Below are 18,717 nucleotides of genomic sequence, written 5' to 3' on the forward strand. Positions count from 1 at the left end.
ATGGAATCCTAATGTACACAGCACAGCAAGTGAAACTCTTGACTACAAAAGCAGTAACTTGGGGAAGGCAAGGCAAGGAAAGTATGTTCATTAACTTACATGAATTATAAACAAAAATATAAACTTCTGGTATTTACGTATTGCCTCAATCTTTTCAAAGAAAATTTACAGGCATTTCTAATATGTTGTTCAATATATTTGAAGCCTGACATATAATAATCCATAAATTATTGCTAAAAATCAGTAGTTAATTAAAAATTTAAGGTATGTTAAAGCTACAGTGTTGTGCATATTTTGGGGAAGCAAATAGCATGTGACAAATTTGCTAATATTGAAAGTAATGGCCTGGCATTTCTGCAGATTTTGTAATATACATTTGCAGAATGTCTCTTATTCTCTACATAATTAATTTTCTTTTTCCTATACCATTTCCCTCTTCCAGTCTTGTCTCTGTTACCATCAAGCTGTAGATCCTTAGCCAAGACATTTAGCTCCTTGGGGCCTCCATGCCCACCTATTGCCTAAACATTCTGTAATAAATGAGATAACATGTGGAAATTCTCCGAAAAGTAAAAAGCACCCTGCAGAAGTAAAATATTACTATTGAGTGCTCAAAGGCAGTTAATTCTTACTGAATAAGGAAGGAGTGTAGAAATGACTGTTTCTGAGCATGCATCTTGGAAATGTAGAATGTACTTGCCATCTTTTACAGCTCAGCACATTGTTTCATGGCTAGTGCTGCCCTAAAATAGCACATGGCTCAGCACTCAGCTCTGCCTTTTATATGCCCTTCTTGCCAACTCATACTCTGCCTTAGAAAACGTCTAACCTTTCTGTTCCTTGCTTTTAACTGTTTTCATTAACAGCAGAGGTTCTCAGTAACACATAAATGGAAATGCAGAAGGCAAAAGAGTCCTGGAGTTTGCCCAAAGCCTGCAGCTCTCTTTATGAATACTTTTATTTTTTGACAGTAATGGAACTAAAATAAAAATGACTGGATTTTTTTTAACCTCATTATATAAGAAGTATTTGGAAATTGAAAAAACTGAGTGTGTCTCAGTGCTATAGTTAGTTGACGCTGCAATGGTATCCATAAAAAAGAACACCTGAATTTTTTTTTTTTCTTTAAAAGAAAGTATAGGCTATATTGAACTTACGGAGACACACCCTGATAAATCTGTATAGTGAGGTAAGGAGAGTGAATAATAAGTTTTTCTACAGTTATCCTTTGTCTGAGCTCAGATTTGCTCTCACAGCCACAAAAGGAGACCTCACTTACAGCAACAAAATAAACTTGTTCCAGAGGGTGATTCCCTCATCCTTACCTTGATGAAACTGAAATCGAAGAGGGAATTAGGAATGGTGTACAGAATGAGTTTTATTTCCTTTATTTTCAGGAAGGCTTGCTGTTCCAAGAGAAGAGCAAAAATATACTGTGACACCCTTAACATGAGAAAGTGAGTTATAGTGTGACTTCCTCAGAAAATGTTTTTTAATTTTAATTGTGATTTTTGTGGACCTTAAAACTAATTCTAGCAGCATCTACAGAAATGGCTCTGGCTCTGGACTCTGACTGCTTGTGTTTTATCGTGTCCCTTTCCATTCCTGTGACCTCAGGTAAGTTACTCTCTCTGTACCTCCATTTTATGAGGATGAAAATAGTGCCTAATTCACAGTGTTGTTAGAGAATAAAATGAGATAATGTGAAGTATTTAGAATAGTGCCTGGCACAAAGGCAACATTAATGTTAGTGATTATTATTATAATGAATACAAATAAATTATCAAAATATTTTAGAAGCACAGAAGACAAAATGGTAGCACACATCTATGAAGGATGGAAAAATGCATATATTTAGTTCTAAGTATATTTTTCTAAATCAAAACTGCAAAGAAAGTCTATGTAACATATCCTATTATCCACACTTGTGAAAAACATATCCACATATTTGATCAACATGTAAAATGGATTTAAAATAATCTATCAAGCATCACATGAGCCACCTTCATTTGACAGTTCAATCATAAATATTCACATGTATCTACGGAAAATCATGGAATATGACACATTTTTTCATGGAATTGCTATAGTTGGTTGACTAAATTAACAGAGCACGTAAGCTCACTCTTCTGATTTCAGATTACTGAAGCATCCCTCTTTGTTCCCAACTGCAGGAACCTTGTACCTCTAGGAATGGCTTAACATCACAACATCATCTTTTGGCAACAGAATTAAGCTTATTAGATTCTGAGAAAACTCACCTAGAACAAGAATTACTTTTTTATGACAGGAAAATATGTTTCCAACTTTTTTTCTAAAAATCATTTAAAAAGAGATCCACGGCATATCATTGTAATACATTTCTGTCCTAATATTTCCCAAGAGACATTCTTTGCTATACTTAAAACTTCTCTCCTCCAATTCAAGGCTATGAAACAGATTTTGTCTTATTTTGCCTACTAGAGTCCCATGTCAATATATACCTTAGGGCAAAATAGACATATGAATTTTTTGGCAATTTCTTCTCATTTTCTATTCCCACAGTACTTTACAACTGTTTTAACTTGCTCTTTACATCACAAATTTAGTGCTACTCTAAAGACTCTTTATGCTTTAGGTAACATCCAACTCACACTTGCATTCATCAATCCCTTCCTGAGTTCAGTGACTCTCTCACAGGGGAAGAATGCAAAGAGCTTCTTTATCACACAGCACCCCTTGTTGAGTTAGGTTTATTAAAACATGCAGGTGTTATTTAAGATGTTTAATTGACATTTAACTGAGACCACTGGAAGGGAAATTAAAGGAAATTGTAGTAACACAAGTTTTCCCAAGAACTAAGTATTTCAGAAGATTCAATACAACCAGAGTGAGCATTCTCCAAGATTAATGGAATAATCAAGGCTTTATTTTTATCTCTTGGGCAACCAGTAGACAAACTGTTCTCAACAAATGTGCCTTGCGATGTTAATGCTACCAGAGTTCATAAAGAGGCAATTTATTGTTTTGAGTTTATTGTCCAATAACAATTTATCAGCTTTTGGATTCAGCCTACTAGTTCACAGGGGTCCTTTCATTTATTGTTTAATTAACTAAGCTTTTTGTCAAATGAGGCAGATATTAAAAGATAAAAGATGTTTTGTAAAATTCCATCATCTTTCATTTGTATACTATCAATGACCTGGAGACTTTGACAACTTTATTAATTAAAATTCAGCACTGAAAGAAGGCAAAAAGAATCACAAAGTAAATAACTGAAAGAGCTTATAATCTTACGCAACCCTAGTCTCTACACTAAATACACTTGTTTCCCAATACAACTCACACTGACATTTTTATGTTTTTAAACCACTGTCATGCATATGTAAATGTAAATGTAAAACTCAACTTTGGGCTGGAAAATTGGCCAATATTAGCTAGGTATCCAAATAGTAAAAATCTTTATGGAGTTTTAATCTTTTAATTGTTTTTTCTTTTGAGTTTTAGGTAATTAGTCACAGGCTTAAATGGGGTGAGGAACAGTTTAGTAGTACAAAGTCTTTACTAAACATAGCAAGGAATTACTAGCAGTCACAAATAATTGACTTTTCTGCCATGCATTTAACTATCAATGAATTTATTTTTGAGCATTCATAGCTTTATAAAGCAATTTAAAATATTTCCATGGTTATCTTGATAACTCATAAGAGTTTTTTAGAAACTCTAAAAAGAAAACTTGAAGTGGAGCCAGACAGTTGCCTATTCAGTAAAATGATATTCAGGCTTTTTGAAGCTTGTGTTTTATTGAGTGCACCTTGGTCTTATCCTACTTCTTTATTTCAGAATATTATCTTTCTAGGTCTAAAAACATAAACAAAAATGATAATCCAGTATTTATCAGGATTACTTAAAAAAATAAGGTCTGATAACTTAGAGGTTTGTACTAACAAAACCAAAACATCCACATGACTGAATTAGTGCTTCTTTGCCAAAAAATCCACCTCTAGCACAGCAACCCACAATTAGGAGGGATCTCACAAATATGGAGCTTCTCCTTGAGGAGTGAATGGTTTGTGCCCCATATCAAGCACCCCAACCCTTGGGACTTGCACAGGAGACATGAGGCCCCATAATATCTGGTTTTGAAAACAAAGGGGCTTATGTCCAGGAGACCCAAAAGGCTGCTGGGAAGTGAGATTCTGCTATTAAAGGGCTTCTACATACAGACAACTCGCCTTGGGACTCAGTACAAAAGTAGCAGTTTGAAAACCTCCTAGTCTATATGTGAAGGCAATTCATTTGCTAATCTTAAAGCATCTGCTGGAGGGGTAGTGGCCTTTTAGGACTCTCTCTGGGGATGGAGGTGTTGGTGGGTGACATTTTTTGTGTTCTCCCCTCTACCTGGCTAGTGCCACCAGGCACATACAGTCACAGCACTTTCCTGCTGCTCTGCTAAATCTCTGGCATTCATGACCTGCCCTGTGTTCTCCTGCTGCCTTCTAAAGCTGGAAGTTGCATTACTGTACTCTCCTGCTCCACCTCTAAAGTTAACATCTGCAGATGCATCATGACCCTGAGTTCTCCTGCTGCCTCGCTAAAGCCAGCAGGTGTGCACAGTCCACACAGGAGATGCACCCTGATCGCCTGCCTCTAGTGGCCAGGGGAGCTTTCGTTTCTGGGCCCTACAGGACTGAAACAATCAGAGAGTCAGTTCTTGGAAGGCTACCACACCCAGGGCATTGAACAGACAGCAGAATGAAACACAACCCCAGTCTTTCTGTGAAAAAAGGCCTATTTTCTTGAGCTTCAGCCTGAGGGGGAGACTTACGGTTTGCCACACATCTAGAAGCTATGGAAGTGCTCTCAGGGAATGTAGGCCAGGGAATGCCATCATTGTATTCTCCTCCCTTGGCCTCACTACAGCTCACTGGTGCCTCCCAGAAAGGAGTTTATACACTCATCTGGAGCCCTGAGTTTTGCAACTGTCATCCAGGGGACACCTCCACATCACCTGATCTGGAAGACAGCAGGGCTTACATTTGTGGTCCCACAGAACTGTATATATTTGCATACTTTAAAAGCTGCTACCTGAGGGTATTCTTTCCAATCAGCCTGAAACTAGGTGCTCTCTGAGATCCCTCCCTATGGAAGGAACACTGACGGGGCTTGGTACACCCTCAACATCTGTGACATACCAAAAATAAATCAGGATGCTTAGACAATCACAAAGGTTTGAGAGACAAGCAAGAGTCACTGCAAGGTTGAACAACAAGGTTCATCTCCTACATAAGACCACTCCTTTGAGACTGAGAGAGGTAGCTGTTTCATCTAATACATAGAAACAACTACAGAGAGTTAAGCAAAATGAGGAAACAAGAATATGTTCCAAACAAAGAACAAAATAAAACCTCAGAAAAAATCTGAATTAAATGAAGACAAGTAATTTATCTGATAAACAGTTCAAAGTACTAGTCATAAAGATTTTCATTGAATTTGGGAGAAGACTGGATGAACACAGTGAGAACTTGAACAAATACAGAAAAGATAAGAAAGTACCAAACAGAAGTCTCAGAATTGAAGAATACAAAAACGGAACTGAAAAATACACTAGAGGGGTTCAACAGCAGACTAGATGAAACAGAAGAAAGAATCAGTAATCTGGAAGACAGGGCAGTGGAAATTCACACAAACAGGGCAGCAAAAGAAAAAAAGAATTTTAAAAAGATAGTTTACAGGACCTATAGGACAACATAAAGAGAAACAGCATTTGCCTTATAGGGGTCCCAGAAGGAGAAGAGAGAGAAAAAAGACAGAAGATTTATTTGAAGAAATAATGGCTGAAAACTTCCCTAACCTGGGAAAGGAAACAGAATCCAGATCCAGGAATCCCAGAAAGTTCCAAATAAGAAGAACCCAAAGAGATCCACACCAAGACACATCATAATTACATTGTCACAATTTAAAGATTGAGAAAGAATATTAAAAACAGCAAGAGAAAAAAAACAACTTGTTACATATAAGGGAACCCCCATTAGACTATCAGCAGAATTTTCAGCAGAAACTTGGCAGGACAGAGGGAATAGCATGATATATCCAAGGTGCTGAAAGGAAAAACTTCCAACCAAAAATACTCTACCCCACAAGGTTATCATCCTGAATTGAAGGAGAGATAAAGTTTTCCAGGCAAGAAAAAGCTAAAGGAGTTCATAACCAGTAAACTGGCCTTATGAAAAGTTAAAGGGACTTATTTAAGCTGAAAGAAACGGTACCAATTAGTAACAAGAAAACATATGAAAATAAAAATCTCACTGGTAAAGGTAACTATATAGTAAAGGTAGTGGATTAATCACTTATGAAGCTAGTATGAAGGTTAAAATGCAAAAGTAGTAAAAATTACTATAACTATAATTAGTTAAGGGATACATAAACTAAAAAGATGTAAAATGTGAAATCAAAAACATAAAAGGTGGTGGGGGGAATAAAAGTATACAGTTCTAGAATGCATTCAAATTTAAAACTTGTTTTCAACTTAGAGTAGACTGTTATGTATATAAGCTGTTATATGTGAACCTCATGGTAACCACAAAGCAAAAACCTATAGTAGATACACAAAAGATGAGAAAAAAATCTAAGCATAACACTAAAGAAAGTCATCAAAACACAAGGGAAGAGAGTAAGAGAAGATGAAAGGAGCAGAGAAGAACTACAAAACAGCCAAAAAAACAATTAGCAAATTTGTACATATCTATTAAACATGACTTTAAATGTAAAGGGAATAAATTCTACAATCAAAAGACAGAGTGGTTGAATGCATTAAAAAACAAGTCCCATCTACATGCTTCTTACAAGAGACTCACTTCAGACGCAAGGACATACATAGACTAAATGTTAAGGGATGAAAAAAGATGTTTTATGTAAACAAAACCAAAAGAAAGATGGGGTAGCTATACTTATATCAGACAAAATAGACTTTAAAATGAATAATGTAAAAAAAAAAAAACAAAAATGGTCATTACATAATGATAAAGGGGTTAAACCAACAAGAAGAGAGAACATTTGTAAATATTTGTGCACCCAAAATAAGAGTACCTCAATATATAAAGCAAATATTAACAGACCTAAAGGGAGAAAATGACAGCAGTATAATAATAGCAGGGGACTTTAGTACCCCACTAAGATCAATGGATAGATCATCCAGACAGAAAATTAACAGAACATCAGTCTTAAATAACACATTAGACCAGAAAAACTTAACAGGTGTATACAGAACATTCCATCCAAAAGCAGCAGAATACACATTCTTCTCAAGTGCACATGGAATATTTTCCAGGATAGATCATATGTTAGGTCATGAAACAAGTCTCAATGAATTTAAGAAGACTGAAGTCAATTCAAGCATCTTTTCTGATTATAATAGTATAAAACTAGAAATCAATTACAAGAAAAAAAATGAAAAAAACCCACAAATATGTGGAGATTAAACAACACGCTACTGAACAACCAATGGGTCAATGAAGAAATCAAAAAATATCTTGGGACACATGAAAATGGAAATACAAGAAATACAACACACCAAAATCTATGGGATAGAGCAAAAACAGTTGTAAGAGGGAATCATAGTGATACAGGCCTACCTCAAGAAACAAGAAAATATCAAATAAACCATCTAACTTTACATTTAAATGGACTAGAAAAAGAAGAACAAATGAAGCCCAAATTAGTAGAAGGGAGGAAATAATAAAGATCAGAGTGGAAATAAATTAAACAGAGACTAAAAGACAACAGAAAAGATTAATGAAACTAAGATCTGGTTCTTTGAAAAGATAAACAAAATTGGCAAATCTTTAGATGCACCAAGAGAAAAAGAGAGGGGGTTCAAATAAATAAAACCAGAAACGAAAAAGGAGACTTTATAGAAATACAAGGAATCACAGAAATACAAGGAATCATAAAAGACTACTATGAACAATTAAACACCAACAAATTTGACAACCCAGAAGAAGTGGATAAGTTTCTAGAAGCATATGATCTTCCAAGATTCAATGATGAGGAAACAGAAAATCTGAATAGACCAATTACTAATAAAGAGATTGAATCAGTAATCAAAAATGTCCCAACAAACAAAAGTCTAGGACCAGATGGCTTCTCTGGTGAATTCTACCAAACATTAAAAGAAGATTTAATATCTATCCTTCTTAAAACTCTTCCAAAAAATTGAAGAGGAGGGAATGCTTCCAAACTCATTTTATGAGGCCAGCATTACCCTGATACCAAAGCCAGTAAAGGAAACCAAACACACACACACAAATTACAGGCCAATATCCCAGATGAACATAGGTGCAAAGATCCTCAACAAAATATTAGCAAACAGAATTCAACAATACACTAAAAAGAGCATACACCATGATCAAGTGGGATGTATTCTAGGGATGTAAGGATGGTTCAACATCTGCAAATCAATCAACATAATATACCATATTAACAAAATGAAGGAGAAAAATCACATTATTGTCTCAAATAAATGCAGAAAAAGCATTTGACAAAATTCAACTTTCATTCACAATAAAAACTCAACAAAGGGGGTATAGAGGGAACGTGCTTCAACATAATAAGGACCCTATATGACAAACCCACAGGTAACCTCATATTCAATGGTGAAAAGCTGAAAGCTTTTCCTCTAAGATTAGGAACAAGACAAGGATGCCCACTCTTGCCACTTCTATTCAACATAATATTGGAAGTCCTAGCCGGTGCAATTAGGAAAGAAAAAGAAATACAAGACATCCAAATTGGAAAGGAAGAAGTAATACTGTCACTATTTGTAGACAACATGATTATATATATAGAAATTCATAAGACTTCACCAAAAAACTGTTAAAACTAATAAACTCAGTAAATTTGCAGGGTACAAAATCAATATTCAAAATTTGGATGCATTTCTATACACTAACAATGAACTATTAGAAAGAGAAATTAAGAAAACAATCCCCCCATTATAATTGCATCAGAAAGAATAAAATACTTTATATCTATTAATCAAAACCATTTTTGATATTCCAGATAGGAATCATGGATTAGGGCAAAGGATAAAGGGCCAAATGAATGCCGGTGAGTTTGTGCATTATATAAACCTTACCTAGTATCTTTCTCTTATATCACATTGGTTAAACTTGAGTCACATAGCCACTCATACTTGTAAAGAAATCTGGAGGACCAAGACAGCAAGGGAGCATCCCCACTTCTATCATCAATGAAAACACAGACTGTGGCTTTGGAAGACTCCATACACACTACCTCACTGGATCACTACATAAACTCAGTGAAGTATGTATTCAGCACCTACATTGGTGCTATGAATTTTTGAGTGTTAGAATATTACTGTTTCCCATTATTTTCTGTTCTTACAAAACCCAGCATCAGGAAGAATGCCTTAAATATTAAACTTTTAGCTGTGCATGGCCCAAGACCAAAGACAGAAGCAGGAGAGACTAATTTACCACAGGAACTATGGAGGAGCTTCTCTTTGTTTTGCTTTGAAAAGCAGATATGAGAGGAGCTGAGTAAGACATGATGACCAAATGTAATGTGCTATCCTGGATTGGATCCTGGAACAGAAAAAGGACATTAGGTGAAAACTAAGGAAATCTAAAAAAATGGACTTTATTTAATACTAATATATCAATATTGGTCTATTAATTGTAACCAATGTACCATATTAATATAAGATGTTAGCAAGAGAGGAAACTGGGTGTAGGGTATATGGAAGCTCCCTGTACTATCTTCTTAATTTTTCTGTAAATCTAAAACTCTTCTAACAGTAAAGTTTATTTAAAAGGAAAAAAAGAGTAAATACCTAGGAATAAATTTAACCAAAGAGGTGAAAGACCTGTACACTGAAAACTATATACTGAAAGAAACTGAAGAAGAAACATGGAAATGAAAAGACATTCTGTGCTTATGCATTGGAAGAATTAATACAGTTAAAATGTCCATATTACCCAAAGCAATATACAGATTCAATGCAGTCCCTATCAAAATTCCAATGACGTCTTTCACAGAAATTGAACAAACAATTCGAAAATTTGTATGGAACCACAAAAGACCCTGAATAGCCAAGCAATCTTGAGAAAGATGAATAAGGCTGGGATATCATGTGCCCTGATTTCAAACAAAGCTGTAGTAATCAAAAGCGTATGGTATTGGCATAAAAACAGACACATAGGTAAATGTAACAGAACACAGAGCCCAGAAATAAACTCAAGCATACATGGTCAATCATTTACAACAAAGAAGCTAAGAATATACAATGGGGAAAGGACAGCCTCCTCAATAAATGGTGTTGGAAAAACTGGACAGCCCAATGCAAAAAAAAAAAAAAGCATCCGGACTATTATTTTATAGCATACACAAAAATTTACTCCAAATGGATTAAAGATTTAAAAGTAAGACCAGAAACAAAAAACTCTTAGAAGAAAACACAGGAAATAAGTTGCTTGACATCAGTCTTGGCGATGATTTTTTGGGTCTGACTCCAAAAGCAAAGGCAACAAAAGCAAAAATCAACAAATGGAACTATATCAAAGTAAAAAGCTGATGCACAGCAAAGGAACCCACCAACAAAATAAAAAGGCAACCTTCTGAATGGGAGAATATATTTGCAAAACATATTTTATATCCAATAAGGGGTATTACCCACAATATATAAAGGCCTCATACAACTCAATAGCAAAATTACAAATAATTTGACTAAAAAATGGGCAGAAGATATGAATAAACATTTTCCAAAGAGTCATACAAATGGCCAAGGGGCACATGAAAAGATACTCCACATCACTCATCTTCAGGGAAATGCAAATCAAAACCACAATGAGATAGCTCACCTTAGATCACACCTGTCAGAATGGCTACCAACAGAAAGACAAGAAATAAGTGTTGGCGAGAATGTGAAGAAAAGGGAACCCTTGTGCACTGTTGGTGGGAATGTAAATTGATGCAGCAACTATAGAAAACATTGGGGAGGTTCCTCAAAAAACTGAAAATAGAATTACCATATGATTCAGTAATTCCACTTCTAGGTATTTATCCAAAGAGAATGAAAACCCTAACTCAAAAGATATATGAACACCCAAGTTCATTGCAGCATTATTTAAAGTAGCCAAGATACGGAAACAACCTAAGTTGCCATCAATGGATGAATGGCTAAAGAAGATATGGTATGCATATACAATGGAATATTATTCACCCACAAAAAAGAATGAAATCTTGCTATTTGCAGCAACATGGATGGTCCTTGAGGGCATTATGCTAAGTGAAATAAGTCAGACAAAGACAAAAACCGTATGATCTAATTTATATATGGCATCTTAAAAAAAAAAAATCCAAGCCTTAGATACAGAGCACAGATCTGTGGTTCCAGAGGCAGGGGGTGGGGGGTGGGAAAAATTAGTGAAGGGGTCAAAAGATATAAACTTCTGGGTATAAAATAAATACATTATGGGGATATAATATATAGCATGGTGACTACAATTAATAATACTGTATTTGAAAGTTGCTAAGAAAGCAAATCTTAAAGTTCTCATCACAAGAAAAATAATTTTTGGAACTTTCTACAATGACACATGGTAACAACCTGTTGCAGTAACCATTTTGCAGTGCATACAAATATCGCATCATTATGTTGTACACCTAAAACTAATACAATGTTATATGTCAATTATATCTCAGTAAAAATGTAAACAAAAGAGAAAAGAATCTATCTCATTTTTAAATAGAAACAATATTTAACACATTTAAAGCAGTCATCAGATTTCATATCTATTCAAATATAGACAATATTTCCATTTTTCTGAAGCTCAGCACCTTTTCTTAAAATTACATGCAACTGATATCTTCTGTCAAATTATGGAGTATTTATTCCTGATTTTGTAAAAGATTACGTGCTAAAATTTCTTCTGGATAAAGCAGAATCTTTTCAACAATGATTTCCCTTGTATATTAGCAAGCAAAACAAGTTTTGTCTATTTATATACATAGCCTCGCCTTTCCTTATGACCCTTATTGATCTTAAAGATTTTCTGGAAAAAAAATAGGACAATAATGTTATGAAATGTGAATTTGTCAAACAATTGGAATTTTTTTCAAGAAGAATTCAACTCAAACAAAAATAATTTGCATGAACTTTTCATTCATTTGAAAAGGTATATGGCATAAAATAAGAATTATAAAAATTATGAAATGCAATATCTAATAGGAGTCACAGTTCTTGTAATATGCAAGATTTATCTAGCACAAATGTAACTAATTAATAACACCTGAAGTACATTCTCCCGTAGTAGTGATGACCATCTGGTTGACCTTGCACTAGATGAATAGGGAAGGCAAATCTGTAAATCATTGTTTCCCAAATGTTATCACCACCACAAGAAGGGATGGAATTTGGATGGGAGAAGAGATCTCTTATTTCACACACCTTTAAATTGACTGTGATTCTTAATTGGACAGTAAGACAAGACTGAGAGGATTCTTCTAATGTGTCACTCAGAAATGTTTAAATATGAAATAAATGAAAGTATATATCTGTATATATTTAAATTAACATATATTCATATATATGTCAACCCTGTACAAAGTTCTATATTTTGATGTTAAGACTAAACCATTTTGGAAGAAATTTAGTAACCTGTTCAGTGTGATACTCAGAGAAGTCATAATAAGATCAAAGAGACACTTTAAGTGATAAGAAATTTGGAACAGGATCTCAGGCAGGTACACTGTCAAATCTCTTAAGAAAATTACTACGAATTAATGATTAAAATATATACATTTTAACAATTGGTTTTGCTCAAGGTACTTTTCCAATGATACTTTGTCTATTATACAGTTCATTTTTGGAGTTTTTTTGGTATTAATTTAGAAATCGTGGCATTTCATTATGCTTGTTGATATATCTCTTTAAAACAGTATTCAAATTAAGTGAATTCTATCTCTCTAATTATTTCCTAGTAAGACTCTTGGGAAGAATAAAATAGGAATTATAAGACTTTCAGATCATTAGCTTATCTAATCATGCTGTATTCTGCATATGTTATAAATTAAAGTATTATTCTGTAAGAATCTGTTTTGAGTTTAAGAGCATTTAAAATTTTAGATATGCAGAATTTTAAAAAGCCCATCATAATTTCTAGTCACTTTGTAAACAGCAGTCATTGTCCTACATGGTATTGAAGTTTGGTTTTAAAAGATTGTATTACTTAATTTCCTCTGTAAAAGGTAAATTGTAATTGTCTTTTCAAACACAGACTTGATGAATTATCTCTAGTGACACACTTGTTTTTAATATTTACATATTTTGGCTTAAGTTTCAGTTAAAAGAAGTTCGATTAGTTTCAATGTAATAGAGAGAGCAGGTTTAGATACCTCATCTATGAGACCAATCCATCTTCCTGTATGCTGAGAGAAATACAGAAAACTGGGGAGAAATTGTACTGTTCCTTAATGTCTTTCTTTTTTATTCGATTAGGTAATTCATAGTTCTCAACTTGGGAGAAGAGGTGTTAGTAGACTGCAAGATTTGTTAGTAATTAAAAAAAAAAAAATGATACTTCAAAGGTCTGCTTTTCCTTTCTTCCCAACTTAACTGGATAGCCATGGGTTTTTGAGGGGAATGCCTAACTCAGAAGCTAAGGAAACAATTAGAAGCTCACATACTCTAAGTTCTAAATAAGGCCCCTTCAGTGCTTATGATGACCTTGGGGAAAGCACTTGGTGATTTAAGAAAGAAAGAAAAAAAGATAGCCATTTGAGTGATAAGTGTCAGTCATACTGCTGTTTGACATTCAAGATAGAGTTTCAAAGACATCCTGCTATATAAGGCTTGAGAGTATACTATTTCTCAAATGAATGAAAATATGCCCAGTGACACTGAGGTTTACGCAGAGACAGAGCTGAAAGAAGTAATAAAAATATAAATGACCCTGACTGGCAGGATGACCTTCCTGATCCATTTCTTATTCCATCTGTCCAATTAGTATGGGTTACGTGACTGACAAAAATCATCCATCTACAAGTCATTTGAACTATATACATTAAAGCTCATGCACACATTTGGCAAACCATACCCTCAGAGGACCTTAAGCCTTTCATGTTTGTGAAAATTTGAAATCACACTCGTTTCCCTAAGCTTCTGAAGAGAACATTTGCATACAACAGCAATCAAAAGCCTATTTCCAACTATTCTTTTAGGTCCTTTTCAATTAATTAAGAGACTTTGCCAACCTCAGGAACTCCTCATGGAAATAGAAGAAACACCAGTAGAACAATGTATGGAGAGACCAGTTTTGAGGCTAAGGCCCAAAATGTATTAGAAAAAATTTCAATAATTAAACCTGCATAGCTCTTTCTGCTGATGAGGATTAGCATTAAGGGGTGTTCCTCAACAAAGCCAAATGACTACTAAGATCAAAGATCTTAGGCTTTGAGTTCTTCACCATCTCCTCATACATGTGCATGCAAACACAGAAGAAACTTCAGAAAGGGCAGAATATACTTCAAGCATTTTCATAAACAAATGCAATAGAGGCTTTTGTCTATTAACCAATAATTTAAAATAGCTGTCATCCAAAAAGCTGCCCACTAGATATTTTTAAAGCTAATCAATACTCAATAATATTTTATTGTCTTTAGTAATTTTTGAATCTGGATAAGAAAAAAAGACTTCAAATAACATTTTCCTCAGAGTGTTTATCAACTTTCTTACCATCAAATGTTAAGTAAACTCTTGCTTGGGGCTGAGATGATCCTTTCACACAGGTAGAACAAACAAATACTCCAACCAAGACCCAAATTGCCTGGAATGCCATTTCTTCAGATTTGCAAGTTAATATCCAAGGGAAAATACCTTTAAAATAAAGATAACAAGTATGTTATATTTCACTTCACATTTTAGGAGCACACCCCCCCTCCCCCCCACACACACAAAACCAGCAATCTAGACAGAGCGCTCTATTCACAAAAGACACAGCTGAACTTTTACAGTCATGCAAACAGTAGGAGGTGCTGTGACTGTTTCTTAGATGTGAAAATTTGGATTTGATTTTATTTGTGTCTGGAAGTCTTTGTTAAAAGTGAAATTATTTCATCTTCCAGCAAAATAATGCTAATATAAAACAAGGCAGCCAGGAAAAAGTTACTGATTCCCAAAGGAAAAGCCGATATTTAAACTTGTTCTTCTCTTTAAAAAACACATTACATTGAAAAGACTTGAGAATGGTGCAAATAGGTATTAGTGGATGAAAACTTCTCTTTCTACCATAAATATAGTAGCAGTAGGAAAATCCCACATGAACATTCACTTCCACACACTCATTAGCTCTTTTGGAGTAACCATCTCTGAAATGATATTTCTACACAGAGATCTACTAGTGCTCAATCCTTGATCACTGGAATTAGTTATCTGCCAGTTTATACAGATGACCATACAGCTGTTAAATGATGTAGATGAGGTAACCATGGATTTGTGCCAAATTCAAACCAATGACTTAGTGGTGAGCAATCGAGTGAACCATATATCCCTCAATGCATATTTAAAATAAATCGACTAGAAAGTGGGCTGTCAAAATGTCAAAAGATAAATCAGAGAGACAGGTATTACTGTTTGAAACTATAGCTATAAAATTGATACATGCTATTAACTAATGTCTGAATAACAAAGATCAGGTAATGTGTAACTTCATATCTATAGGAGCTCTAGTGGCCACAATATGCAAAATAAACTCAGGACCATAAAAGAAACCCCATCATTTTGAATCTACCACAATTATACAATAAGATGACATGACAGAGTTTAATCTAGAAATTTATTTCTACAGGTTACAACAATATTGATCTTCAATATTATGTGGCTTTTAAAATTAAAATTTTACCACTAATTTTATTCAATAAAGAAATGCCACTAAAATTTGAAAAGTAACAGAAGCAATAGAAAAGCTTTAGTAATACAGAAGCAAAGGAACAATTAAACCGAACACGCCATTGTAAACAAAAATTATAAGTTGATTTCCTAGGCGGTACATATGTTATAAGAGGCAGAAACAAAATTGTATGCTTCTTTTACCACACAGATGGAGGAAACCCTAGAGATGTTTGTGTTGGTAATTTTCAAAAGAAACACTTTCTTCCTGCTTCCACAACCTCTTCACCTTGTCATCCCTGAATTAACTTAGAAGAAAATTGATTTTATAGGGTGACTTTCCCTTAGTAATTTGCTCCCTGGTTTTGTTGACTTTATGTATAAAGTCCCCCACCACCCCGCCCACAAAGCTATAAATATGCCTAAACTTTGTCTCTTTATTAAGCAGGCTGATAATAATCACGCATTTCTACATATTGCTATTAACAGTATCTTATCTGATATGCCTCCACGAGAGCTACATATGCCACAAATTGCAAAGAATAATATTGGAGATGAAATGACAGGTCAAGTGGAGTGAGTATACAGAGCAATGTGATTTCAAGCCAACCTAGAGTTGAGAAGGGACTGAAAGCCAAGTGTCTCATACACGCCTCCGCCCCTCATATTTTACGACTTCTTCCCTTTAACTCAAACACTTAAGACATGCTGCTTGTTGTTTTCACTTGTACTGATTGAACACTAATAACACGTAAGAAAAGGACTCTTATAAAATCCTCTCGAGTAATTTTGCCTTAGAAGGCAGGGAAATACTCAGCTTTAAACTCTCCGCAGGTGTCACAACCTAAAGAAACAATTCCAGCCGGGCTCTCAGCAAGGGAAACACTTCCATGACAAACTGCAAGCGCTCTTAAGAAAATATCCAGACCTGAGCACATCGATATGTGAAAAGTCTATACACAGACCCAAAAGTTATATTTTTCTAAATTTGTAATGCTGAAAACAACGAATCCAGCTTACCGAGGTGGGACGAGATCAGCACGGAAAAGTCAATTTGCTACAGGTTTGGATCCGCGTGTTTGTAGTCCTTTTCCCCAAAGACCGTAATTTCTAGGGCGTCCCAGCGGTGAAATTCTTTCTTCCCGGTCCTCTGAGTTTCTTTGTAAAGGAATCCTCAGCGTTGCAGTGGCGCGGCACCCGGAGCCCTGCTCTGCGTCGCTCAATCAAGCACTACGGAGTGAATGGAAAGTGGCCGGCGCATGGGGCGAGCGCTCGGGTGTCCGATTACAGCGACGCGGCGCGCGGCTCTGGCTGCCCCGGCGCGCCGCCCAGCCGGCTCGCTTCACCCGCCCAGCACGCTCGGCCGCATCTCCACCCGCCGCGAGGCCCCACCCAGAGCGCGCCCGCGAGAGGGTGGCAGGGAGCCGCCAGGGCGGGGTCGACCCCAGGACAAGCCGCCCTAGAGATACAGGAATGCGCCGCAGCAGTCTGGGGGACGAACTGAACACCTCTGCTGCTTTCGCGCTCTGCAGTGGAGTGAACAACTTACAGGGTGTGCCCTAAGGTTTTTGTTTGTTACCGGCTGCTCTTGGAAGGCATTCAAGATTAAGCTTGGCCTTAAATATCAAAGTGCAAAGCAGCTTTTGCAAGAGAAGGATCACTAAATCCTTTTAAGGCAAAGAGATGCGTTTTTAAAAGGGCATGAGTCTCGTCCTTTTCCCGTAGAAAATTTTCAAAAACCGGTCGAGATAAACCAACAGCCTCATCGCAGAAGTTTATCCTTTTAATGGGTATTGTTTCCTATTGTGTTTCCTTAATGTCCGAAAGGCAGTAACTCTGTTGACCTCACCACGTTGACTCATAATACAATACTCTACCTCTACCCTCCCAGATATTCCCAAAACATAATTACAAGAAATTATTTCACAGTTTTGTATTGGAAGGCTGTTCTGAACTATGCCAACAGATAGAGGTTTACAAATCTAGACCTCAGGGGGTATATTTCCAGCACTACTTTCAGGTAAACTTGTTAAACTCTGGAATGACTTTGATGTTTAAGTGAAAATTATTTCTCCGGATCACAATGAACTAGATATTTGAACTTCGGGAGAAATGAGCTTCGACCTCCATAAAATGAGCAGGTACTTGCTTAAAAATCACTGTGGGCTATAGCCCAGCAGATGTCACTATACAGAGGGAACATGGAGTGTAATTTCTCCACCTTGTTCCTCATAATTTTCTTTATGAAATAAAGCAGATCACTAAATTCTTATAAACTATCATAGAAAACACTTCTGAGAGTGCAAAATCTCTGATGGAGTGGGACAGCTGAACTAAATCTCAGGTAGGAGGAAGTGAAGAAGTGATTAAGACATATCTTTCATGTATCTAAGCACCACATGTTATGTCGACATAAGTCATGTCCCTAACTCTTTCTGTATAGCTGAGATATGAAGGGATCATGTCAAATAAGAATGCAAATTTAAGTGTTCAAAAATTATATTCCAGGGCCAATATTATCTTCAAACACAACTATGTTTATGAAAGAAATTTCCAATTCAGTGGATGTGTTCTTTTAAAAAAATCTAATACAGTTAAATTATTTTTTTGTGATAATTAGTGCAATAAAAATGTGAGTAGCTCCTTGACATAAGTTTGTAATAATGAATTTAACCCACAAAACATCTGACAGTATCAAAAAACCAGATGCAAACATGAGTAAGCACTATGCATGGTTTTCTCTGAAATACTTCTGAAACTGATTAAGACCCAAGTTATACTGACCACTATTATCTTCCTACTGATGCCTGAGTTAGCATTTGTAAATTAGG

At 35.5% G+C, this 18,717-nt stretch overlaps 1 protein-coding gene across 1 annotated transcript in view; it reads right to left on the bottom strand.

Moving 5' to 3' along the window:
- Positions 1–17,268, bottom strand: part of SEMA3C (semaphorin 3C) — a 192,199-nt gene extending 174,931 nt beyond the window's left edge. Inside the window, exons 1-2 of the mRNA XM_061197651.1 lie at positions 16,907–17,268; positions 14,735–14,875 (exon numbers count right to left, since the gene is read on the bottom strand). Coding sequence (XP_061053634.1) covers positions 14,735–14,837 — 103 coding nt within the window. The 5' untranslated portion in view covers positions 14,838–14,875; positions 16,907–17,268. The remainder of the gene's footprint in view (positions 1–14,734; positions 14,876–16,906) is intronic.
- Between the last annotated feature and the right edge of the window lie 1,449 nt (positions 17,269–18,717).

This window comes from Eubalaena glacialis, chromosome 8 (genome assembly GCF_028564815.1).
Source record: "Eubalaena glacialis isolate mEubGla1 chromosome 8, mEubGla1.1.hap2.+ XY, whole genome shotgun sequence".
Taxonomy (NCBI): domain Eukaryota; kingdom Metazoa; phylum Chordata; class Mammalia; order Artiodactyla; family Balaenidae; genus Eubalaena; species Eubalaena glacialis.